Raw genomic sequence first — 26,016 nt, 5'->3', positions numbered from 1 at the left:
ATCACAGGAGTCTGTGTCTTGTACCAGCATCTACGAACCTGCCACACTAACTTTGCTAGCTTGTAAGTAGGGTGCAGTCCCAGACCCTTCATTGTTAACGAGCCTTTAGGTCATATTAGATATAGGCTGAATATTTGATTAATGGTAATAATCAAATCCATCTTTCACACAGGATAATTAGATGGTAATAATAATAATTATTATTATTTAGGCATCGTGGAGGATAGCTTAGAGAAAGTTGAGCTAGGGTTCAATGTAGCAGTTAAAAGGACTCAGTCCAGGGTGACAAGAGCATGAAATCAGTTGTCATCAGTGGAAAGTGAATAGAGGGGTGAGAACTAAGAGACTTATGAGGTACATTAACAAAATCGGCAGAGTAATTGGATGGGAAGGAAGAAGAATCAAGGTTTACTTCAAAATTTATGGTTTGGGAGACAGATGGCACCCATCCGCCAAGAAGAGATACACAGGTACAAGATGAAGTTTGTAGGAGAATGTGGCAAGCTTGGGGGACTCAGGCAGCTGTGGGGTGAAGTCAGCAGGCAAATTTGGGAGGAACCATGAGACTACTGATGGAGAGAGAGGTTCGGGAGTTAACAGAATACAGATGGTACTTACATCCTGGGAACAAGTGAGATTGCACAGAGGTTTTTAACATGCTCAGAAGGTTCTGCAGATGTTCTGTTTAAATTGTTGGTGGTTTCTACCCCTGGTTTCTACCCCTCAGACCCACCACCACCCCATCTGTGAAATAGAACAAAGACATCAAGCCTCCAGCAGAGCCTCCTGGAGTAATCTGAGCATGAGGGTAGGTCCCCTCCCACTGGGCCTCACCTTGCTTCCAAGCTGCTGGGCTTGGCAAGGCTTAGTCTGAGAAACAGGTTCCTTTGCTAAGGGCAGGTCTGAGGAGAGAGTGAAGAGAAGAAAGAGTAAGGGGCGGGAAGCTGAACCTTCAGAGTCAGGTGAGAGCATTTTGTTATCTGGGTTGAGTTCCTTTCACGCACCGTGACTTATCCATAGGCGACCCATAAGGGAGAGATATAACTGATCTGTGACATATAGGATTCTTTCTCATCATGCCTTTCTGTATCTCAGTGGTAAACTTTGTGAACCGTAAGCTTTCCAAAGCCTTCAGATTCACTGGGGTCAAACGAGGAAGAACCTTGGCTTTGAAGTGTCAGATGGGCTTGACTCCGACCCTGGGTCCACGTGACCTTGGGGAAATGGCTTTTTTGAGTCTCCATTTTCTGATGTGGGTGGTAATAATGATATAATGGGCTATGGAGAGGATTAGAGATGCTATGTGAGTCTGTTTCTTCAATTACCCTGTTTCCCCAAAAATAAGACAGTGTCTTATTTTAAGGTGTGCTCTCAAAGATGCGCTAGGTCTTATTTTCAGGGGACGTCTTATCTTTCCTGTAAGTAGGTCTTATTTTCGGAGGATGTCTTATTTTCTGGGAAACAGGGTATTACTTGGCAGGATTGAATCTCTTCATCTGTAACCCTCTGTCTGTCTTAGATCCCATAGCTTGAGGTTTATAACATGATGTTGCTTTTCTTTCTGTGTGAAGCCTTTTTTCACAGAATGCCTGTTATGGAGTTTAGAGATTCTGCCTTTGAGAATAGCTCACGTTTTCTTTTTTCTAATTGCAGTTTTTCCACTATTCCCAAGGGCAAGTGTACCTTGGGAATTATCCACCATTTAAGGACAGAATCAGCTGGGCCGGAGACCTCGACAAGAAGGATGCATCAATCAACATAGAAAACATACAATTCATACACAATGGCACCTACATCTGTGATGTCAAAAACCCTCCTGACATTGTTGTCCAGCCTGGACACATCAGGCTGTATGTCGTAGAAAAAGGTACTTCCTTGGGTATTTTTGCAGTAATAATGCAAATAATCCTCTGTCTCATGTTTAGTTGGAGAGCCAGGGATCCATTTCAAGTTGTGTTTGAGGTAGTATTTTTGCCATCCAATTAGGGAACTGTTGCTCATTCCAACCAAAGCTGCTGATTTCTCCATTTTTATTCCTCCTGTCTGGAGCCTATTGATCTGATTCCAGGACTATTAATTTTTCAGTGTTAATTATTATAGAAGAAAGATCAAATTCATTATGGTTGAATGTGGTGGCCAGTGGGAAAGAAAGACATTAATACTGTCTTATATTCTTTAGGAGAAAGTTTTGACATTGCCAAAAACACGATAGGGATTTCCTCTTTCATGGAGAGCAGGCAGGAAATACAGGTTCTGGTGTCTCATTTTGAGACAAAGTCTGCTTTGTTGGAAACTAGACTGAGGTAAATTCACATCACTTTTTCTTTGATTTTAGAGCATGGAGAGGGATCGTGGATGTAGAAATGCTTAGTTCTGTAGTTCATTCCTATTTATCTAATATGTGTATTTATCAATTAGATACTAGGATCTCACAATCTGGATAATAAAAGAGTATGGTAACTGTTAGAGGAAGACACTTGCTTATTAATTTAATAAAATTCCATTTTTTTTTCTCTCTCTAGCAATGTACCATAAAACTATTTTGTTCTTTCTCTCTAGAGAGTTTGCCGGTGTTCCCAGTGTGGGTAGTGGTGGGGATAGTTACTGCTGTGGTCGTAGGTCTCACTCTCCTCATCAGCATGATTCTGGCTGTCCTCTATAGAAGGAAAAACTCTAAACGGGATTACAATGGGTAAGAAACGCTTTTTTAGAAGAGGGGTGGAGGGACGGAATCAGGGTTTATAAAAACGTGTGTATTTTTTAATGAGAAAAGGATTGTGAAGAATTAACTACTGTTTGCTTTCATGTCCGTGTCAGGCTGTCTCCTTAGGAGGTGTGCTCCATGGGCAAGTAGACATCAGTGGCTGCCTGTTAAATTTGGAATATGATCCTAATCCCGCTTCTCTGGGTTCCTTCTTAGGTTTGGTGAAATGAACTGCTCACAGTCTGTGCTGTATTTCAGCACGCTTCATTCTGAAATCAGTATTCTTTTTTTTTTGCAGATTTTGGCTGGGGCTGGGTTTGAACCGGCCACCCCCGGAATATGGGGCACCCTACTCCTGGAGTCACAGGCACCACCCTGAAATCAGTATTCTTAAGCTAAGCTACAGACATCACTTACCCAATTTAAGAGCTTAGTTTTAATTTCTTAGCAATAATCCCTTAAGGTTCTTTTTAGTTGGGTAAGTATAAAAAACCTAATCAAGAAGTTGTGAGCTGGGCATGGTGCACCTTTAATCCCAATTACTCAGGAGGTTGAGGCGTGAGGATCGCTTGAGCCCAGGAGTTTGAGTCCAGCCTGGGCAACATAGTGAGACCTCATTTCTTTTTCTTTTTCTTTTTTTCCTTTAAATTTATTCTACTACATCTGGATATACCTGATATTAAAATTGGAAAAATATATTATTATAAGGGGAAATTACAGACATGTTTCACTTATCAATGAGGATGCAATATCCTAAACAACATATTACAAGTTGAATTTAAAAGTTATTGTTCAAGGGCAGTGCCTGTAGCTTAAAGGACTAGAGCGCCAGCCCCATATACCAGAGGCGGTGGGTTCAAACCTGGCCCTGGCCAAAAACTGCAAAAAAAAAAAAGTTATTTTTCAAATAATGTGCTTTGGACAAGATTAAATCCAACTTATGTGAGAATTAGTCACTATTTTCTTTTTTTTTCCTTCCTCCCATGTCCCCTTCCCCCACCCTCACTGTGTCATTAATTGTCATTAATTGTCCTCATATCAAAGTTGAATACATAGGATTCATGCTTCTCCATTCCTGTGATGCTTCACTAAGAATAATGTGTTCTACCTGCACCTGGGTTATACCTGGAATCCTGAAATCCCATTACTGGGCATCTATCCAGAAGGGAAAAAAATCCTTTTATTATAAAGACACTTGTGCTAGACTGTTTATCGCAGCTCAATTTACAATTGCCAAAATGTGGAAACAGCCTAAATGCCCCTCAACCCAAGAATGGATTGGCAAGCTGTGGTATATGTATACCATGGAACACTATTTAGCCATTAAAAAAATGGAGATTTTGCAGCATTTGTATTAACCTGGATGGAGGTGGAGACCTCATCTCTTTAAAACAAAAAGGAAGTGTTAATACACTACCACCCTCAGCCTTATGTGATGATATACCAGCAGTAAAGAAAAGTAGACTTTCTTTTTGTTTATTCTTCTCAAAAGGAACCCATTTGAGCATAGAGTATATGTGTCATTGAAGGACCTCCTCCTTTCTCTACTCCAGCAAGACAGCTAACCCGTGTGAGCTATATAAAAGTCACGTGGTAAGCCCGAGGCTGCAGGCTGGATGTGGCACGAGCAGTGTCGCAGATGCACAGAGCTAACGTTAACCATCTCGCAGGCGCTGTGATTTCAGAGGGTTGCATGCCCTGCACACTCTTGCTGATGGACAGTGGGAACCTCTCTCTATGGCGTCTGCCGATCTGGTGTTTAGGAGTGCTTTGTTTTAACACGTTTGAGTGCTCAAATTCAGATGTTACGTGCTTGGAATGGCTCTGTTCTGCTGACTGTATCTGCCCCCTTGCATGGTGAGTGTCTTATGATTAAGGATTGCTGGATTGTTGGTTTACAGCGTGAGACCCATCCAGGGTGGTAACCTGTGGTTCTTGTTTCTGGGGCTAATAAAGGGGTAGGGAAGTGTTCCTTAGAATCCTAACCCTGCATGGCATCATGAGTGCTGCTATGCTTCTTACTTTGATTTTTTTCCTCCTCTCCTGCCTTTTCTACCTTGGTGTGCTGGGATCAGATCCTGCTTATCTTCCACTTCTTAAGAAAAGCTGACCTAGAAGACACATTGAGACTATAGCAGGGCTGAGTCTCCTCTTCCACTCACACTAGACACATGGTAACTAATCACATTGCCCGTTGCTTGTTAATATTCATGTTTACGTATTCAGCCCATCTGAATACATTGTTGACAACTAACCCAAAAGCTAGCTCTGAGCTAACCCAAAAGCTACTATGTTTTGTCCACCAATATGTCGTGTGTTTGTACTAGAAACATGTTGAGCATACCATCCGGCCGTTGTCTAGTTGCATAGGGCTTTGTGGTCCTCTGAATATATATGCTCTTCATGGAAAACATGTGTGTGTGTGTATTTGTTTTCTTTTCATACGTGAGTTGTATTATTACTGACTGAGACCCTCTTTGTGGTAGAATTATGACACCATTTAGGTTCAGAGAATAGAGCCTCCCATTTCAAAGAAGGCTCAGTTTGCAGAATGCTTTGGTCTTGGTAATGACACTTTAAATATGGTCCTCCCCAAACTCCTGAGTTTTTTGAAAAATATAAAAGATTTAAGCTGTACTGATGACACATTTCATTAGGAAATCCCTAATGAGTTTCTTCCTTTTATTCACTTTCCCTGGTTTATTTAGTACTTGCTGTAAAAGTCCCCTATACTCCTGAAAAAGCTCAGCCTGTGTACTGGGGTATTTCCTAGTTTCTCATCATTCACAGCTTCCTAGGGTTTTTTGGGTTTGGTTTGAGGTATCAACAGAAATCAAATATGGAGGGAACAAAATAAGCTAGGACTATGAGCCTGAATGGATATCTGTAATTCTAAAACTATATTCAGAAGAGGCTTACCTTTGATGGTAACAAAAGCTAATTGCCATTAGGCCATGAAGAAGGCACTGCATAGCTTGCTCCTTTAAGCCTTTATCCCAGAGGAGGGTTGGTGGCAGGAGGAAAAGACAGAGCACCGAGAGGATCATTGTGTCTTGTGACCGGAATCACACTGTCATTGTCATAGCATGGGTGAAGAGGTGGTGGGTACCGCGCTGGCTCCTGTGCCTTCCTCAGTGGCTCACTCACTGACTTAGGACGATGAGCAAGTGTCGGCGACGGAAAGCAGTTTGAAGACACGTCATCTCTCTGAGATCCATTGTTTTGTTGTCTTTTGTTTTTATACATCTGCTGCTTCATCTTGCCGTCACTTGCGTTTCTATGTTTCTGTTTCTGTTTAATTTTTTGTTTTTATGTTTGTTCTCCAAATTGTCAATTCATCAGCTGCAGTACATCAGAAAGTTTGTCACCGGTTAAGCAGGCTCCGCGGAAGTTCCCCTCCGACACAGAGGGTCTAGTAAAGAGTCTGCCTTCTGCATCTCACCAGGTAATGGCTGATTGCAGGTCTGCCCCTGGGCCTCACGGCCTCTGCTCTGTCACTTCCGTGGGTGTGGGAAGGAATCCTCAGCCGTGCGTGAGAGAGACAGGCAGGCAGAGGCAGGGCAAGGGAGGCAGAGGGGAATTGAAGGGCTGATCTAGGAGGACCACAAGAAAATGTGTAGGGAAGAAACTGACCTGGAAAATAGGTTTCCACCAAACCACCACTGACATCAATTATTGACTAATATTATGGCTCCTTTGGCCCAAGTAGAATTAGAAAATAGTTTTGTCAAATGTAAAAGATTCTTCTTTAATAAGACAAGCAATTAGCAGGAAATGTTCAGATTCTTGGTATTGGTAAGAAAATAGAAAAATTACTTTCTGTGGATTCTTTAGAAAAAAATTGAAAGTAAGTATGCCTCTGAATAACAGGCTTGATGAACAAGGAATGGTATTGGTTTCCACGTCCTGTAGAAAGTGCAGAAGAGAAATAAATTTTATCTGGAACTTAGCATAGAATCTAGCATTGTGTATTTTGGCTGTGCTGTTTTAATTACAGTTGTGGCATGACAGAATCTCCAATGCTTAGTACAAGTTTGGTTCTTCTGGGGTAGAAAGCATTCTGAGGAATATGGCCTGTTACAGCTTCATCCTGAGGGGCTGTTAGCTGGTGGGAATGGATTTAAGGGGAAGTAAAGAGAATACAGTGTTTTGTGGAAGAAGCACCTGTTGTCTTATTGCACAGTTGTTATGTGTAGTGAGGACACTATTAATATTCTACCAGTGAGGGAACTCAGGCATTATGATACTCTATTTCTAAAAACACACACTGGGTGAAAGACATGGGGCTAGGACCCAGGTGTCTAGGTTGCATCAGGCGCATTACTTTTCCTTCTTTCTCTCTCTCTGATTCCATGATATACCTCAAATACCTGAGTCCACTCATTTGGATTGTGGAGGGGAATAGGGTTGTGAAAGAAGGCATGAGAGTTACAGTCAGAACATCTAAAGAAGCCTTGGAAAGTTGGTCTTCTGTCCTCAAAGTGCTCTCTGAGTTGCTTTTTTGCTGAAAACAAACTAGAAAAAAGAAAGAGTGGCTTTTAAGATATCGCGAAACAGATTATGCAGCATTGTGATCCCTGGGAGAAAGGAAACTAATGGTGGAGCCCCGTGATTGCCCTACTTACTGCCTTGAGAGAGTTTCCCCACTGCGGCACAGGGAGGGAATGTGGAAATAGAACCCCGCTGTATTACTGAATGGAGGAAGTAGAAATCAGAGTTTGAAAAGGTCAGGGTGGCTAGAATTTGTGAGGCTCAGTACCAGAGAAAAAGAAACTACACAGAGAGAGCATGCCTGCACACTTCAGAGATCTGGAGTGGGGTCCCCTTGAGTATTTGAGTACAGAATTATGCATGCATAGGGAAAAACTCTGAGACCAGGAAAGAACTCCCTGCAAAGCAGTAGGTGGCACAATCCCTGGAACTCATGCAGGGCTGGAAATAGTCTGTGTTCCTAAAAGCCAGAGCAGAGAGACTCAGAACATACAGGGTATTGATTAGGGTGCTCAGAATGCTCATGCCCTAGTGGGGGGACTAAATTAGCACACGACAAAGGATGCTATGGACCCACAATAACAAAGCTTTAACGGAAGCCTTTAGAGCAGTGGTTTTCAACCTTTTTTATCTCCTGGCACACTTGAACCTATAGTTACACTTCCATGGCACACTTAAATTATGCTGACCAGAAAAAAAGTGAAAGAAAGAACATGCTTACTGTGCTTTGAACTTTTTTCAAAAATAATTTAATTAATGATCTTTAAAATTTTTTATGGCACATCTAAGATTCTCTCATGGCACACCTGTATACTGCAGCACACTGTTCACAATTTCTAGCACCCATCAAAAATTACCAGGCATACAAAGCAGCAGAAAAATAAGATACATAAAAAAAAAAACAAAGAAAAGAAAAATACATAAGCTGGGTATAATGGTGAATACCTGTAGTCCCAGTTACTTGGGAGACTGAGGTAAGAGGATCAGTTGAGCCTAGGACTTTGAGATCAGCTTGGGCAATGTAGTGAGACTCTGTCTTAAAAAAAAAAAAGAAAAACAGGAGAAATCAATCAATTAAAAACAAACCCAGAAATGAAAGAGATGAAGGGATTAATCGACAAAAACCTGAGCCAGATGCAGTGACTCATACCCATAACTCTAGCACTCCCAGAGGCTGAGGCAGGAGGCTATCTTGAGGCCAGGAGTTCAAGACTAGCCTGAGCAAAAGTGAAACCCCATCTCTACTAAAAATAGAAAAAAATTAAGGCATTGTGGGGGGTTCCTGTACTCCCAGCTTCTCAGGAGGCTGAGGCAGGAGGATCGCTTGAACCCAGGGGTTTGAGGTTGCTGTGAGCTAAGCTGATGCCATGGCACTCTAGCCTGGGCAACAGAATGAGATGCTATCTCACAATAAAAAAAGCAAGACTCTGCTATATGCCGTCCATAAGAAACCATTTTAAATATAAAGACTCCAATAATTTAAAAATAAAATGATGGAATTGAAAGCAGGGTCTTAAAGAGCTGTTTGTACATCCATGTTCATAAAAGTGTTCTTCACAATAGCCAAAATGTGGGAGCAACCCAAGTGACCATTACTGTATGATCAGTTAAATAAAATGTGTATATAGGACGGTGCCTGTGGCTCAAGGAGTAGGGCGCCGGTCCCATATGCCGGAGGTGGCGGGTTCAAACCCAGCCCCGGCCAAAAAATCACAAAAAAAAAAAAAAATGTGTATATTGCACAATGGAATATTATTCAATCTTGAAGGAAATTGATGCAACAACATGGATGAACCTTGAGGATATCGTGCTAACTGAAATAAGCCAACCACAAAAAGACATACTGTCTGATTCCATCAACATGCCATACTTGGAGTAGTCAAATTCACAGAAACAGAAAGTAGAGTGGTGGTGATTGGGGGAAGGGAAGAATGAGTTTAATGGGTATAGTGTTTCAGTTTTGCAAGATAAAAAAATTATTGAGATGGTTGCAAAATGATGTGAATGTAATTGCCACTACTAAACTGTACACTTAAAATGGTTAAGATGGTAAATGTTATGTTTTATATATATATATATACACACACACACAAATCACCACAATGTTTTTAAAATAAAAAGATGGAAAATGATATGCTATGTTAGCACTGATCAAAAGAAGTCTGCATGGTTATAATATCAAAGTAGGTTTCAGAACAAGAAATATAACCTGGGATAAAGAGGAACTTTTCATGATGATAATGTGATATGTTCATTAAGAAGGCATAATTATAAATGTTTGTACTTCTAATAATGTAGCTTGAATATAAATGAAGTAAAAACTGAGAGATTTGAAAGGAGAAATAGACACATTCAGAGTCATTGTTGGAGGTTCCAACACTCCTCTCTCAGCAATTGGTAGGACAAAGTTACAGAAAATCAGAAAAGGCTCCGAAGACTTGAACGACACTTAAACCAGGTCGGTCTAATGGACATTTATAGAACACTACTTTCATCAAGGGCAGAATTCTCATCCTTTTCAAGTGCACATGAAGCATTCACCAAATATAGGCCATATTCTGGGTCATAAAATAATTCTCATTAAATTTAAAAAGGGTTGGAATAATTCAGAGCATGTCCTCTGAGCACAGTAGAATTAAATCAACAGACAGATACCCTGAAGGTCTCAAATATTTGGAAGTTAGACAAAGAACCCATGCATAAAACAAGAAGTCACAAGAGGAGTCAAAATATTTTGAATTAAGTGAAAATAATAAATCAAAATTTGTGAGATAAAGCTAAAGCAGCACTTTGAAGATTTGTAGCATTAGCATTCCCTATACTAGGGAAAAAAATGAAGTTCTAAAATTGATGATCTAGACTTCTATCTGAAGAAACTAGGAAAAGAAGAGCAAATTAAACCCAACATAAGCAGATAGAAGAAAAAATAAAGTCAAGAGCTATTGAAAACTCAGCTGACATTCTCCTTGCTCCTTGTAGGTGGGTGATCTATCTCTCTGCTTTTCAGATCTACTCTGTGCCTTCCGTACTCTGCATTTTTTTTTTACTACTTATTTACAGATTACCCCTTGGTGCTTGTGCTTGGAATTTCACTGGACTTCCAAGAATCTGAAGGCTAATGTTTTTAATAAATTCTAGAAAATTCCTAGTCACAATCTCTTTGAATTTTTTCTTTTTCCATTTTATGTATTCATCTTTTTATGGAACTGATTAGATATATATTAAACCTTCTCTGTGTCTCTTAACCTCTTACATATTTTTTTATCACATTGTGTGCTGTTTCCTGCAGAATTCTTTTTTTTCTTTTTTTGCAGTTTTTGGCCAGTGCTGGGTTTGAACCCACCACCTCCGGTATACGGGGCTGGCGCCCTACTCACTGAGCCACAGGCGCCACCCCTCCTGCAGAATTTTTTTACCTGTCTTTTTCTTTCTTTTTTTTTTTTTGAGACAGAGTCTCACTTTATCATCCTTGGTAGAGTGCCATAGCGTTCCAGTTCACAGCAACCTCAAACTCTTGGTCTGAAGCGATTCTCTTGCCTCAGCCTTCTAAGTAGCGGGGACTACAGGCACCCACCTCAATGCCTGGCTATTTTTAGAGACGGGTCGCCTTCTTGCTCAGGCTGGTCTCAAATCTGTGAGCTCAGGCGATTCACCCACCTCAGCCTCCCAGAGTGTTAGGACTATAGGCATGAGCCACCAAACTCAGCCTTACCTGTTTGTCTTTAAAATCACTAATCCTTTAGCTTTCTCTTGTTTATTTCTTTGATTTCATTTTATCAGTGTCATTTCTAGAAATTCTATTTTTTTTTTTTTTAAAGTATTCCTGGCTGGCCAGGTATGGTGGCCAAGGCAGGTAGATCCCTTGTGCTCATAGGTTCAAGACCATGCAGAGCAAGAGTGAGACCCTGTTTCTACTAAAAGTAGAAAAACAAGCTGAGCGTTGTAGCGGGTGTCTGTGGTCCCAGCTACTGGGAAGGCTAAGCCAGGAGGATCTGTTGAACCCAAGAGTTTGAGGTTGCTGTGAGCTAGGCTGACACCAAGGCAACCTAGCCAAGGGCAACAAAATTGAGACTCTGTCTCAAATATATAAAATTAAATTAGATTAAAAATTAAATTAAATTAAATTAAAAAATGCCTGGCTTTACTTGCTGATGTTTTCTTTAAAAAATAAGTAAATAAGTATGCCTGGATTTTGATAGTTGCAATGATTAATTTATGTTTTCAGTATCTTATTTTTTATTTATTTAAGGATATTAAATCTTTTTATTTTATACCTCAAAACTGATCATTCTAGTGTCTGTGGTCTTTGCTGGTCTAATTGCAGTTTCTGTTTCCTACAACTCTTGCTAATGGTGGTTTGTTTTCTTATGTATAATTTCAAAACTGCTTATGTTTCTGGGCACTTCATGCAAATTGAGTCTTCATTTAAAACGCATTACCCATGAGATTTGTATTTTGTGTGCCTGGGATACTACCGATAAGGGTTTTAAACACTAACATTTGGGCTGTCTTTTGAGTTACACGGGTGGCTTGAATTCCACCTGTCACTGTACACAAATACAGGGCTGTAGCTATGGATACTTGTGGGAGATTTTACTTTCTATTTTGCTCACTGCAGAACCAATACCAGGGCATACTGCATCCCCATCGTAGGCTAGTATCTTTTTCTAGTTCCTCTTTCAAAGATGTGGGGTTTTCCAGCTTTATGCTAAACTTTGAACACCTGGCTCGGGCCCATCACCCTACAAGTGCAGCTTTTTAAAATCCAAATGTCATTTTTTTCACATCATGGCACAAATAGTGACATTTTTACATTTTTCAGAAATCTAGTTTGTCATATGGCTAGAAATAAAAATCCTAGAGGAGGAAAAAATGAAGGTTAGAATTTGCATTCTGATCATAGCCTTGTAATTTTGGGCCTCCTTTGTTATATCAGTTTTTGTTTCCCAGGCCCTCGGCTTTACTCAAGAAGATAAATGAAAATACCTTAAAAAAAAAAAAAAAGGAAAATAGCTTAAAATATCAAGTACCATGGTAACTGAATAAAAGCAGCCCTCCTGCTCCATACCTACCTACTCTGAGACCCATTCCCACAAGCAAACACTTGGAATTATTTTAGTCGTTTCTTCTGGTATTCATCTTATTTCTAAAAATCTTATATTTCAACAGGGCAGATGGAACGTTCATGTGCAGTTTACTATATTAAACCATTTTGAATTGCACATAAACTTTGCATCCACTCTGTATTTCTGGATTTTCAGTTTTAGATATTAGCTGTTGATTCCATACTATGGAAAAATGAGAATTTACTAATTATATCCCCTGCCTTTCCCTCGAACGCACAATGCTTATGTGCCCATGAATAGACGCGTGGCTCTTCCCAGTGTGGTCATCTCGTCACGTTGAGGTATATTATTACTCAGCATTACACCATTACACCTGTTTCTTTTTAACTGTTGGGCCACACTCATTTGGTTTCTTGTATAGTTTTATCTATCAGGGAGCTCATATTTACCTGTTATTATTTATTTATTTATATTCCATCTCAAAACTCGTCAACAGAATTTAAAACCTGTAAGCACATCCAAACTTCACCTACTCTGTTGGTTTCATTTCATTCTTGGAGACACGTGTTGAAACCATCTGACCTTGTTGTACTCTAGGCTGCTCTCCAGCTGTCAACCTTGGCTTTCCCTCACGTGGAGTTTTCTTTATCCTTCTCTTCTTAGACCCCAGGTCTTCAACATTCTTAGTTTATTCTTATAATATGATGGAACATAGCTTTTTGAGAAAGAATGCACGGGAGGTAATAAGCATTTGGAGACTTTGTGTAGTAGACAGAATAGTGGCCCCAAAGAGATCCACATCCTCATCTCTGGGTTCTATGTGATATGTCACCTTATACATCAAAAGGGACTCTGCAGGTGTGATTAAGTTGCCCTGAGATGAGAAGATTTTCCTGGATTGTCTGGGTGGGTCCAATGTAACTGGAAAAGTCTTTATAAGAGAGGCAGAATCGCGAAAGTCAGAGAGAGATCAAAGATGCTATGCTGCTGGCTTTGAAGATGGACAAAGAGGTCATGGGCCACGGGATGCAGGCAGCTTCCAAGAAAAAGACAGGGAAACAAATTCTTCCCTAGAGCCCTCAGAAGGAACACAGCCATACTAACACCTGGATTTTAGCCCAGCTAAACACATTTCAGACTTCTGACCAAGGCCAGATTGTGAGGCCGAGGCAGGTGGGCTGCTTGAGCTCAAGAGTTCAAGACAAGCCTAAGCAAGAGCAAGACCCCATCTCTAAAAATAGATAGGCATTGTGGCTGGTGTCTGTAGTCCAAGCTACTTGGGAGGCTGAGGCAAAAGAATCACTTGAGCCCAAGAGTTTGAGGAGTTTGAGGTTGCTGTGAGTTATGACTCCACAGCACTCTACCAAGGGTGACAAAGTGAGACTCTCTCTAAAAAAAAATAAAAGTGTAAGATAATACATTTGTTTTTAGCATCTCTAAAATTACCTTTTTTTTTTGGCCAGGGCTGTGTTTGAACCTGCAACCTCCGGCATATGGGGCTGGCGCCCTACCCTTTGAGCCACAGGCACCACCCTCTAAAATTATCTTTATTCTCCTCCCTCAAACTTGATTGATAATCTGGTTGGGTAGGATTCCAGGTTTTTTGGTTTTTGTTTTTTTTTTTTGTAGAGACAGTCTCACTCTATGGCCCTCGGTAGAGTGCCATGGCATCACACAGCTCACAGCAACCTCCAACTCCTGGGCCTAAGAGATTCTCTTGCCTCAGCCTCCCAAGTAGCTGGGACTACAGGCACCCGCCACAACGCCCGGCTATTTTTTGGTTGCAGTTCAGCCGGGGCTGGGTTTGAACCCGCCACCCTCGGTACATGGGGCCGGCGCCCCACCGACGGAGCCACAGGCGCCACCCAGGATTCCAGGTTTTAAGTCATTTTCCTTCACCATCTTGAGGCCTTGCTGTGCTGATTTTCTGCCTTCCATGCCGTGGCTTGGAAGCTAATGCTATTCTGATTCCTGCTCCTTTCTGTAGGACCAGTTTTGTCTCTCCACTTAGAATCTTTCTTTAGCTCTAGTGTTCTGATGAAATTTCATAAATTGTAGGTCTTTATTAATTGTCCTAGCCTCTCAGTGGGCTCTTTCAACCTGAAAATCTTAGGATATTTTCTTCCAATGTTCTTTGGAAATTTTTCTCCTATTATTTTATGTTCTTTCTTTTGGAAATTCCAATTAGGAATTGCACCACTTCCTATATTGATCCTTTAGTTTTCTGATTTTTTTTTTCTTTGAGGTGTTTGTTCTGTATTCTAGAAAATTTCTACAACTGTACCTTCCAACTTTCATCAAATATTTAATTTCTATCATTTAAAAAGCTTTCAAGAGTTTTTTCTTATTGTCTGTTTATAATAGTTGTTTCCATGAATGCATTGTCTTACCTAAACATACCATTTTTTTCTTCTGTTTTGTGATTTTTTTAAATGTTTTCTTCTCTTACTTGATTTCACTGTTTCTTCTGAATTCCCTTTCTGGCTTTAATATTAGAAACTTTCCTAAAATGCCCAATGATCCTCTGTTATACATTTATAATAAAATAGAATCTCAGCCAGGTACAGTGGCTCACGCTTATAACCCTAACACTTTGGGAGACCAAGGCAGGAAGATTGCTTGAGGCCAGGAGTTCAAGACCAGCCTGAGCAACATAGCAAGATCCTCACTCCACAAAAAATATAAAGTTATTAGTTAAAATAGAATCTCTTTGTGCTGGAATAGCACTTACTGGGTAGTGGGCGTCACTGTATAAAGTGTTGGTTGACTTTCATTGGGGAATCCCTAAGTGTCAGTTTCTGAGGCTCTTTCCTCTTGGGTCAGTCAAATTCTCAAAAAGAAAACCCCTAATTTCCTGCTGAGGAGTTGAGCAAAGGGAGGAAGGTTCCCTGTCCAGTATGTAGATATTTTTTGCCCATCCCATTTGCAGTGCTGATACCTCACTCTGCTGTGCCTGAGTCAGAAACTGTGGCTCATTTCTCCTGTGAGTAAACCCCAGGGTTCTACATAGGCCCAACTAAGTGACCATGGCATTTTCTGGAAGTTGGTGAGAAGTAATTCAACCGTTACACCAACCTATATCAGCCTTTTACATCCATTTTCCTATCTGCAGACATCCTCTGAGAATGTAATAGCTTTAGTAAGCAGTATTTGGATGAGTGAATAACTCCTTATTATTCTACCAGAAGAAAAAGAGAAATACTAGTATCTTAAGAAGGAAATTTAGAAGAGATGAAACTTAATGCCCAGGCATCTGTCTTTGGTCACTATTTTTGTTATAATTGGGAAAGACTTAGTAACGAGACTAAAAGTAGCTTTTTTTTGTTTTTGTTTTTTTCAAAGGGCACTTTGATGCCCTTGGTAGAGTGCTATGGCATCAAAGCTTATAGCAACCTTCGACTCTTGGGCTCAAGAGATTCTCTTGCCTCACTTTGTCACCATGGATAGAGTACCATGGTGTCATTACAGTTCACAGTAACCTTAGACTCTTGGGTTCAAGAGATTCTCTTGCCTCACTTTGTCACCATGGATAGAGTACCATGGTGTCATTACAGTTCACAGTAACCTCAAACTCTTGGGCTCAAGCAACCTTCTTGCCTCAGCCTCTTGGGTAGCTGGGACTACAGGTGCCTGCCACAATGCTTGGCTATTTTTAGAGACAGAGTCTCACTCTTGCTCAGGCTGGTCTTGAACTCCTGAGCTCAAGCAATCCACCTGCCTTGGCTTCCCAGAGTGCTGGATTACATGCGTGAGCCACTGTGCCTATCCTAAGACTAAAAGTAGCTTTAATGGTAGGAAGCTAATTAACTCACAAGAGGTCCCTAGGCAGGGTACTTCTGTGTTAGTTCAGTGACCCAGCAGTGTCCTTAAAGACACAAGTTCTTTCCATTTTTCTGTTCTTTCATCCTCTGCTTATTGTCTTTATTCTTACACTCAATCCCTCAGCCTCAGAACGGCTGCCTTGGTTTCAGGCATCACATGAAAACAGGCAACTGAAAGAACTGAATCTCCCCTCACGTAGTTTTTATTATGGAGGAAAATCTTTACCAGAAGCCATGCCCCACCCAGCCACCAGCAAACTTCTCTTAGTGCCTTTTAGCAAAGGGTAGGTCATGTGTTGATAACTCTTCTGGTTACTTACAAGGGACAGGAATTAAGACTGGCTTAGATACCCATTGTGATTCACCCCTGAGGACAGGAGAGGGCAAGGGTATCTACTTGTGCAAAGGAAGGTGGACACCAGACACCAGAACCAAATTAGGGCTTTTCCAGCAGCGTAGGGTGGGACGCTGAGTTGAAAAGGGTACTGGCTAAGCACTGCCTAGAATTTAGAGTGTTATGGTATTGGGAAAAAATAAGTAAAAAATCTTTGTTGTAGCTAAGCACGGAGAGGCATGAGCCAGTAGTCCCAGATACTTGGGAGGCTGAGGAGAGATGATTGCTTGAGGCTAGGAGTCTGAAACAGCCTACGCAGCATAGTGAGACCCCCATCTCAAAAAAAATTCTTCTTTATAAAGCTTAGTTTTGACTGAGATTGCTGTAAATAATTTTGCATAAATATGTGAGGAGTGGCTGATTTTCTAGCTCTTTTTTGAAAACGGTTGTTTTATATGCAAAAGTCAGGGGATTTTTTGAAAACAGTGATTGGTATATTTATTTGTCAGCTATGGTATATAAGTGTAGTAATGTTTCAAGAAAAATCACACGTGCATTTTCCCTTTAGTTTTCACAACAGGCTTCTTTTGTGGACTCTGTTTTACACAGGAAGACACTAAGGCTTAGTTCGGTTGAGTAGGTTGATCCATTTGCTCAAGATCAGTAGCCAGTGACAGAGCTGGTATGTGTATTAGAGTCAAATCTATTTTGTTCTAAAGCACAGATTATTCTATCGTATCTGTTTATTTCTTTTCAACTCTATACTGATAATCACTGTAGTCATATTTATCTCAAAAAGGGTGAAAACGCATAGCTGTGTTTCACATTCGTATTTGGCTTTTATTTTATTTTATTTTATTTGAGACAGAGTTTCACTTTGTCACCCTCGGTAGAGTACTGTGTATTTGGCTTTTAAAAAAATGAGTGAAGGCCGGGCGCGGTGGCTCACACCTGTAATCCTAGCACTCTGGGAGGCCAATGAGGTGGATTGCTTAAGCTCAGGAGTTCAAGATTAGCCCAAGTAAGAGCAAGACCCCGTCTCTAAAAAGTAGCCAGGCATTGTGGTGAGAGCCTGTAGTCCTAGCTGCTCAGGGAGATGAGGCAAGAGGACTGTTTGGGTGAGATTCTGTCTCAAAAAAAAAAAAAAAAAAAGAGTGAAGTAAATACTGAAAAAGGTGTTTTGTCAACAGTCTATGGGCATCTGCATAAGCAGATGTTCTGTCTTAGTGATACCGTGCTTAGTGTTGGGAGTGATTCCTCTAATGCCTGAAGGACCAGAATCAACTGTTAAAATTTTGACTGCAGAGGCTGTGGAAAGTACAGTGTGGGACGTAACTCAATGACTTCTGAGAAGTTAGAATATAGGTAGAAGCAGGGTTCTTTCTTCATCTAGAACCTTTCTCTTGGACCTTCTTTCTATCTTCATCAGTATGTTTTTGTATTGGAAAAAATTCAGAGTTAATTTTATGTGTAGTTTTAACTAAAAAAAAAAAAAATAGACCTATATCAAGCAGTTTTTTTCTTGAAACATTTCCAGGAGTTTAAGGCTGGGGAAAAGATACATCCATGCTTATTTTTCACTTCATTGTTGTAATTCTTTGTGGAATGGCCAAATAAATAAATAAATAGAACCAAGAAAGCAAAATCAAACAGATGGCATTTGGGGAGAGTGAGTCCCAGAAAGTACAGCGAAAACAACTAGGTTAATGTAGATTTTGTTGTTACTGTTTTTCTTCTTTTTTCTTGAGTACCCCAAAGTGAATGTCTTTGCAAAGGTGGGTTCATTTCCAAGGAGATCTCGGTTCAGTGGCTTCTTCTGAATTCCTGAGCATTCTTGTTGACCATCTAAATCAAAGTGCCCAGGCACATTCCACAGAAACCCAGGCATCTAAATAGTTTCTGAATAGCATTCTGAATCAGAGAGCTATTCTAGACTGAGCAGCTCCATCAGCAGATCCCTGCTTTCCACCTACATCCATAATTCCTCTGGACCCATCATTTCATCCATCCCTTGGTCCAGCACCTACAATCTGCCAAGTCCTAGGCAGTTAACTAGCTGCTCACTGAAGACCATCCTTCATTCTAAGGGGGAGAGGATGACATCAGACAGTGGGAAGTGATTTGAGGAAAACCACATCCAGGGTTTCTTCAAGGAATTCTCAGTTACTTTCAGCAGGTAACTTGTCGTCTCTTGCCATGAAAGACAATACTATCTCACAAGAAATATCTTCCTGGTATTTTAACACTGCTGACTGATTCAGAAGTAATTCTGTGTCTTACCTTCTTTGCTGTCTCTGCTGTCTTTAATTTCCTCTCACATAGTGTGTCCATTATCTACTGCTGTGTAACAAACCACCCCAAAATGTAGTGGCTTAAAATAGTCAACATTTATTTGGCTCCCCATTCTGTGGATTGGTTGGGTAGATCTGGTTAGGATCAGTGCATCTGTGATTGGCTGTAGGGTTGCTGGAAGCTGGATGGTCTGTAATGGCCCAACAATTGGCAGGCTGTTGGCCAGCCAGCCAGACGGCAACTGGGCCGGGTGCCTCTCATCAGCCAGCAGGCTAGCTCGGACTTCCTTATGTGGCAGTAGGGGCTGGATGGGTCCCAAGCTCAGTAAGAGAATGGGAGCTGCAAGTCTCTTGAGATCAAGCTGTGGAAGTTGCAAAACATCACTTCTTCCTTATTCTTTTGGTCAATTTACAAGTCTAGCCCAGATTCAAGAGGTGAAGAAATGGATCCCTAATCTTGATGGAAAGATCTGAAGCATGATATTGCAAAGGGTGTGGGTGCCATGAAGTTTTTACACTACATCACAAGTTGTAAATTCCTTCCCCTGTGAACATACCTTAATACTCCTAATGATTCTTTAGGAATTGTGATACAGCGTTATCTAGGAAGTTACATGATTTAATTTTGGGAAGTCTGTCCTACTTTTGGAAGTGGCTGTGACGAGGGAATAGTTTGTTTTCATTTTGTTCTTACCCTGTTTCCCCAAAAGTAAGACAGTGTCTTATTTTAAGGTGTGTTCCCAAAATGCGCTAGGTCTTATTTTCAGGGGACGTCTTATCTTTCCTGTAAGTAGGTCTTATTTTCGGAGGATGTCTTATTTTCGGGGAAACGGAGTAGTAGTAGAGAATAGTTTTGTTTTTAAACTTTTTGTGCCCTTTGGGGTTGGCACTTAACTTGCATGTTTCTGAGATACACATAGTGTTTCTGTATGATTAGTAGTAACAGTGTAACCCATTAATATTGCCCATGACAGGCATTAGAGATATCATTTATACACTAAAGACAAACAAGGTAACTCATCAAATGTACTATAAAGTGTTTTTATTATGTAACAAGATGTTTGTAATAACATATATTGAGTGTTAACTATCTGTCAGACACTGCCTATGCTACTTACAAGTATTATCTCAATTTCTACCTATACTAAAAGGTGCAGGTGTTGTTATCGGTGCCATTTTAGAGATGAAGAAATGTAAGCTTAGAGGTTTACAAATAAGCTTGAGGCCACATGAGTGATCTTCTCCACCAGATTCGGTGAGAACTATCTCCTCAATTCTGAGGGCAGATCTGGCCGAGGGCAGATGGATCTAGCCCTTGAGTGTTTTGTTTTGTTTTTTAATTATAGTCCTTGAGTGTTGCTTCACTTTGTAACTCCACTCTTAGGTGCACCGAGCACAGCCCCCATGGCTGGGCCTGTCCCTTCTGTGGAAGTTGGTGCTCCTGAACGCCACAGAACCCGGGGTTATGCACTGAAGCATGCAAGTTGTTGGGCTCCTGGATTTGGATGAGGGTGTTTATTTTAAAGCACATGGTTTGGCTGCTGAGCTTATGATTTCAAAATTGAAAGCTTTCTATTATCCTAGGGAGAGTTCCCCTAGAGTGGGAAGAGTTCCCACTAGAGTGGGAAGAAACTTGACTTTGGGTAATATTAATTTTTTTTTCTTTTAAAACCAGGGCTATTTTTATGATTGTTTACAATTTAGAATCTCTAGGTTGAAAGGGACTGAAAGGGTCATGAAATGTAACCTGTCTGACCTCTTTCCTAAGAGCTGGGAATTCCCTGTGCCCCCAGGCAGCCCAGTCTTCTTTTCTTTCCTAGATTGGACCCTGACAATTTTCTGGGACTTTGACCTCTCCCTCATCCCTGAGGCTAAGAAGAGGATCTTTTCTCCTTTAGTTCATTTGGAGTTTTTCTTTATCTCTATAGATTATGGCTTTGGTTTTTTTCTTTTTAATTTTATTTTACAACTGGAAGGACAGTTATCTGATATTAAAAATCAAAGAAGCAAAAAAAAAAAAAAGAAAAAAAATCAAAGAAGCAATTTTATTGGCCAAGGTAGGATTAGACTAAAATAATTTGCTGTAAGTAGTTGTATTGAAGAATATTGAATTTTTTAAAGTACCTATTGATTATATTTTTGGGTGGCACCAAATGTGTTGGTTTCTTGCATGGATTCTTCTGAAGCTCATAACTTCAGTGAGCCTCAGGTTGGTAGACATACCCATCTTGGTCCGTAAGACTCTAATTCCAACTGTAATAGAGAAGTTCTGTGACAGATATTAAGGAGTATTCTTAAGAAGGACTATTTTGTTGTTTCTAAAAAGTTTCAAACATTAAAAGAAGCGAGCATAATGTAACAAGTCCCTATGTACTTCACTTTAACAATTATCAATGTATGTCCAATCTTTTAAAGTCAATCCTAGACATACTGTTCATAAGAAGTCTTCGTTGGTGGCGCCTGTGGCTCAAAGGAGTAGGGCGCAGGCCCCAAATATAGGCGGTGGCGGGTTCAAACCTGGCCCCAGCCAAAAACTGCAGAGAAAAAAAAAAAAGTCTTCTTGAAGACATTCAAAAGAGACAACTCTTTGCTCTGAAACCCTAATGTTTCTGCTTTAATTATGGCTTCGATGCTTATACCTTAAATGGGAACACCAGCTTTTCCAAACCTTTAATTCTCCTATTCTCTTTTCCAGGGCCCAGTCATATATGCGCAGTTAGACCACTCCGGTGGACATCACAGTGACAAGATTAACAAGTCAGAGTCTGTGGTGTATGCAGACATCCGGAAAAATTAAGACCCAGATCATATCCTAAACAAGAAACAAATCCAAACTGGACTCCTATGCAGAAAATGTAGCCCATCACTACATGTGGCCTTGAACCCCCAAGCAAGGACAAACACGTGTACTCAGAGGGAGAAAAATATGTGTATAAAGGATATGTATAAATATTCTATTTAATCTTCCTGATGTGAGGAGCCAATGTTGCATGATGAAAAGATGGTCAGACCCTATGTGTGTATATATATTGTCTTGCTGTACGTTTGTACTTTTGTACTTTTCTTTTCAGGGTCATTTATAATTGGGAAATTTCAGAAACATTCCTGTCACCATCATTTAGAAATGATCAGCCTTAATGGACATGATAGCAGATCTTTTAGTATTTTCAATAGACATGGCCTTTTCATCAAAGGGCTTAATCAGTCTTAGCGTTTCTTATAGTTGGAGAAAGGAGAAACAATGATGGAGGCGTGTCCAGGGTGTTCTTCAACAGTGTCAGCGTCCGTTACTGGGCTGCAGCTTCTAGAAAACATCCACTGGCTATGCCATGGAAGAGAGTTGGAGAAGTTTTTATTGTTTTTTTTTTTTTCCTCTAAAATACGGGGCAAGTTTAGTTTTATATGTTGTAGAGACTTATTTTAACTTTGCACTCTCTAAGTATATCATATCAACTTGTGGATTCATAACAGCAAGATTTAGCAAAGGATAAATGCCCAGGTCACTTCCTTCTAGGTACATCTAGATCAGTACCATAAAGTAGAAAATCCAGGCGTTGCTTGAGGAATATTGGACCTTATGGAGAGTAAAAATCAGTTTTCTTCCTTGGTGAAATAAGAGTCCCTATACAGCTAAAGTAGAAGAGTTTCTTGCCTTTAAGTAGGCAGAAATGAGATCATTATGTTGCCATTCTCCAGTGTCCCACAGCTCTATCTAGAGGGAATGACCTCCTTTCACTTTTAATTTTTATCATTACTATTATTATTATTTGAAATGAGGCCTCAGTACATTTAGCCCAGGCTGGCCTCAAACTCATTTTCTCCCATTGACTACCCACACCCCACTTCAAATCTATGAGTTTTTATTTTTTACTGGGAGGGAAAAGCGATGAAGATTGTTAAACACTGATTTACACATATTTTCATTCTCCCATTTTCTTTGTTTTGTTTTAAAAAAATTTTTTCCCTTTAAAATCATCTGAAAACCTACATTTATGAGAAGAATAGTGTCTAGCTGGTCTGCAGAACGTTTGGGGTGAGTGGGAGTGAGAAGTAATGTTAGTTTTTACCCCCATTTAGTTTGAGGTTTATTGTGGACCCTCCTGTGTTGTCATCTTTTGGAGGATGTGAAGGCTGAGTTCTAAGAGCCTTCATACAATAAAGCAGGATTTAGATATGAAGGCGTGCAAAGGTGACAAAGGACGTAGGAGCCTCAAAACTAACTCTCCCCCATACGTGCGGCCTTTCCTAAGGAACTATTTTTGCTATTCTCATCACGGTCCTGTTCACACCCCGTGTCTGTGTGGGGAGACGGGGATCAGGCTTTACTCACACACGTACATCATCCTCTGGAGCTGGGCAGCATCTGGTCTTTGTTCTGTGTGGAATGGAGAAAAACACACCTGCTCTGTGTTCATAGGCCCCACCCTCTGCACCTGCTCTGTGTTCATAGGCCCCGCCCTCTCAGGAGAGTGACACAAGTGACACAGAGTGCCGGCCCTGAGACATTCCACAAGCTGCCAACTCTGCCTTGCATTCTAAAACTACAGGAGCCTCTGGAAGACCTCTGTATGTGTCAGGAGGAGAGGGGCCTTGGGATCATCACCATTCCTCATGACTGCCACTGTGGGAACTGCACGGCTGGCCAAGGCTGTGCTTGAGGTAGAAAGGACCCCAATGGTTGAGAGACTGACTGTGGACATTTGTATGTGTCATGTTTCCTTCCAGTCATTTCTTACAGAGAAGAGGGGCCTTCTTTTCTCCTTACTCAACAGTTCCTGTGAGTCAACGCTACATTCCTGATACTACTGATAGCAGGAACCCTGATTCCTCCTTGCGGTGGGGGGATTTATGTTGTGAAGCTGGTGTCCTGGGATGCTCAAATGACACCTGTAGGCCTTTCCTTCACTCCCTGCCTCCTTCTCAAGCCTCCAACAGCCCCCTCACGCTCTGTCAGCACCCTGCATTGTGGCAGAGCCTTTCCTCACCAGCCTTCCCCAACCTTCTCCCCCAGCAAGGGGCAGTTAGCTACCAGCAAGTTCTGTTGGTCTACAGGACAGTCTTACCTGGAGGAAGGTTTCCTCACGTGGCTGGAGCATCTCAGGGCAGGGCTTTCCTCCCCTCTGCGCACTGTGGGTTCGGGGCTCTCTCTCCTTGCCTCAGCGTCCTTTGCCTGGCTGCAGGGTTGCTTGCAGATGGCAGATCCACCCGGTTCCACGTATTATTGCTGACAGACTGAGACCACTTAAAATCATGTGTGAATTGTGTAAGGGGGCATCAGAAAAGGATTACTCAGATTAAAATTCCAAACTATCTGTAGTTTTTCGATGGAAATGTATTCAGCTAGGGAATATTTTAATACATCTTTTTCAATTTCTGAATTGTGTTGTGTGCTCATTCTTAATTAAATAGAGAAGAGATAAGACCCTTTTCGTCCATACCACGCCAGCCATGCCAGCCTCCTTTTTCTTCAAAAATGCCATCCACGTGCCTGCTTCGGGACCTTGGTGCCCACCGTGCTGTTGGCCAGAAACACACCTGGGGCAGGTGTTTGTGTGGCTTGCTCTCACTTCCTTTAAGCCTCTGTTCAAATGTTAGGTTCTCAGAGAGACCTAGGATTTATTTGCTTGTCTGTTATCCCCACTGGGATATAAGCACGCAGAGGCCAGGACTTTGCAGTTTTGTGGCTGCTCTGTCTGCAGTGCGTGGGACAGCCTGGCACTCGGCAGCTCTCAGGAACATTGATGGGGCGGATGGGTGGGTGGATTCATCTGTTCGTCTACCTATACCAAGAACTCTCCAGTGTCCGGGCCCTGTGCTAAGCATAAATGCACAACAACCAAGATAAAGCTCCTCAAAGAGCTTGCCACAGAGTGGGGGTAACAGAATGTGACCTAATAGGAATAACTAATAATGAGTAAGCACTTGTTGTATGCCAGGCACTTTGCGTTCCTTGCTCTGTCATAGCACTGAGTTAATACTAGTTGTTCTCATCTTAAACCCATTTTTAGAAAGACAACTTCAGACTTAGGTTATATAGTTTGACCAAGATCATTTAGCTAATAAGGTACAAAGAACCTGGAGGTGTTTGAGCCTTGTTCTTAACCACTATGCCCTGTGGCTTCTCAGACCAATGAGAAGAACTTTGCTCCTTTCTTACTGAGAAAAATCTGTACCTGCAAAGTCTGCAGTTTTCTCCCTGTTCCTTGGAAGTTGGTGGGGGTGACAGGAGGAGGTAGACCAGACATCCAGGGTTCTTACCCCCAATTTGGAAGACAGTGGGATTACTTAGCTGTGTCATGAATAAAATGTTACTAGTAAAGCTATGAAGTTTTCTAGTGTCTTATTAATTCTGTGTTACCACAGATTCACCATGAGTCTCCCAGCTTGCATAATGTTCGTTGTACTTTCTTGACTGGGAGTGAAAGAGTTACAGCTGGCCGTGACCTCCCTCCCTGGAGGGATGTGGCAGATAGAACTGGGAGTCTTCCTCCAGTTCACAAGGGCAGCAGGAATGGAATCTTACCAGTTTCATCATCTACAGTTCCTTCCAAGTTAGAATTAAGTGTTGGAGGGTGTCCTTCTGCTGGGGCTCTGGGGGGAGGGGGAATACACCAACCCCCTCTACATACTTACTGTTTGTAAGGGAGGCTTCAGCCCCTCAGGGAGCTGAGGTGGGCAGTGTATGAAACTTCAGAGACTCTTACCCCATGGCTCCTTCTGACCCTCTGGGTGATTCTGATACCAACTAGACTTGGAACCACTGACTTAATCCTCCCAACTGCTTAGGGACGGTGAAGGAGCAATCCCACAGGGGTGGAGTAGCATTGTGCGGCTTTGGTAGAAGGGGTGGCAGGAAGCAACTACCTGCTTTTGTGGTGAGTCCCCCCTGCACTTTCCTCCTGTACATTCAAGATTTTTTTTTTTTTTTCTTTTTTTAAAGAGACCAGGTCTCACTATGTTGCCTAGGCTGGAGTGCGGTGGCCATTCCCAGGTACAATCATAGCTCACTGCAACCTCAAATGCCTGGGCTCAGTACATCTTCCCTCCTCAGCCTCCCAAGAAACTAGCATGACAGGCATGCGCCACTGTGCTTGGCTTCAAGATTTTGTATTATGAAAAATTTCAATATATTTAGTGTTTTTGTAGAATAACTTTCACGAAATTACCCTTTGACACAGTTCTATCAGCCTGCATTGATGCGTACCATCAAATTGTTGTATGACACTACTTACTGTCTCTACTGCCAGTACAGTGCACGTTCTCTATAATTTTCCCATTTTCTAAAGACCAAGAGAACAAATTTCTCTTT

General features: G+C 41.3%; 1 protein-coding gene across 1 annotated transcript in view; it reads left to right on the top strand.

Moving 5' to 3' along the window:
• The window catches only part of MPZL1 (myelin protein zero like 1), a 61,720-nt gene extending 39,998 nt beyond the window's left edge, over positions 1–21,722 (top strand). The window contains exons 3-6 of the mRNA XM_053605985.1: positions 1,654–1,867; positions 2,560–2,692; positions 6,047–6,149; positions 21,403–21,722. Coding sequence (XP_053461960.1) covers positions 1,654–1,867; positions 2,560–2,692; positions 6,047–6,149; positions 21,403–21,504 — 552 coding nt within the window. The 3' untranslated portion in view covers positions 21,505–21,722. The remainder of the gene's footprint in view (positions 1–1,653; positions 1,868–2,559; positions 2,693–6,046; positions 6,150–21,402) is intronic.
• Positions 21,723–26,016: the final 4,294 nt, after the last annotated feature.

The sequence above is a fragment of the Nycticebus coucang genome, chromosome 10, assembly GCF_027406575.1.
Source record: "Nycticebus coucang isolate mNycCou1 chromosome 10, mNycCou1.pri, whole genome shotgun sequence".
Lineage (NCBI taxonomy): Eukaryota > Metazoa > Chordata > Mammalia > Primates > Lorisidae > Nycticebus > Nycticebus coucang.
This window is presented reverse-complemented; position numbering and strand designations above follow the sequence as displayed.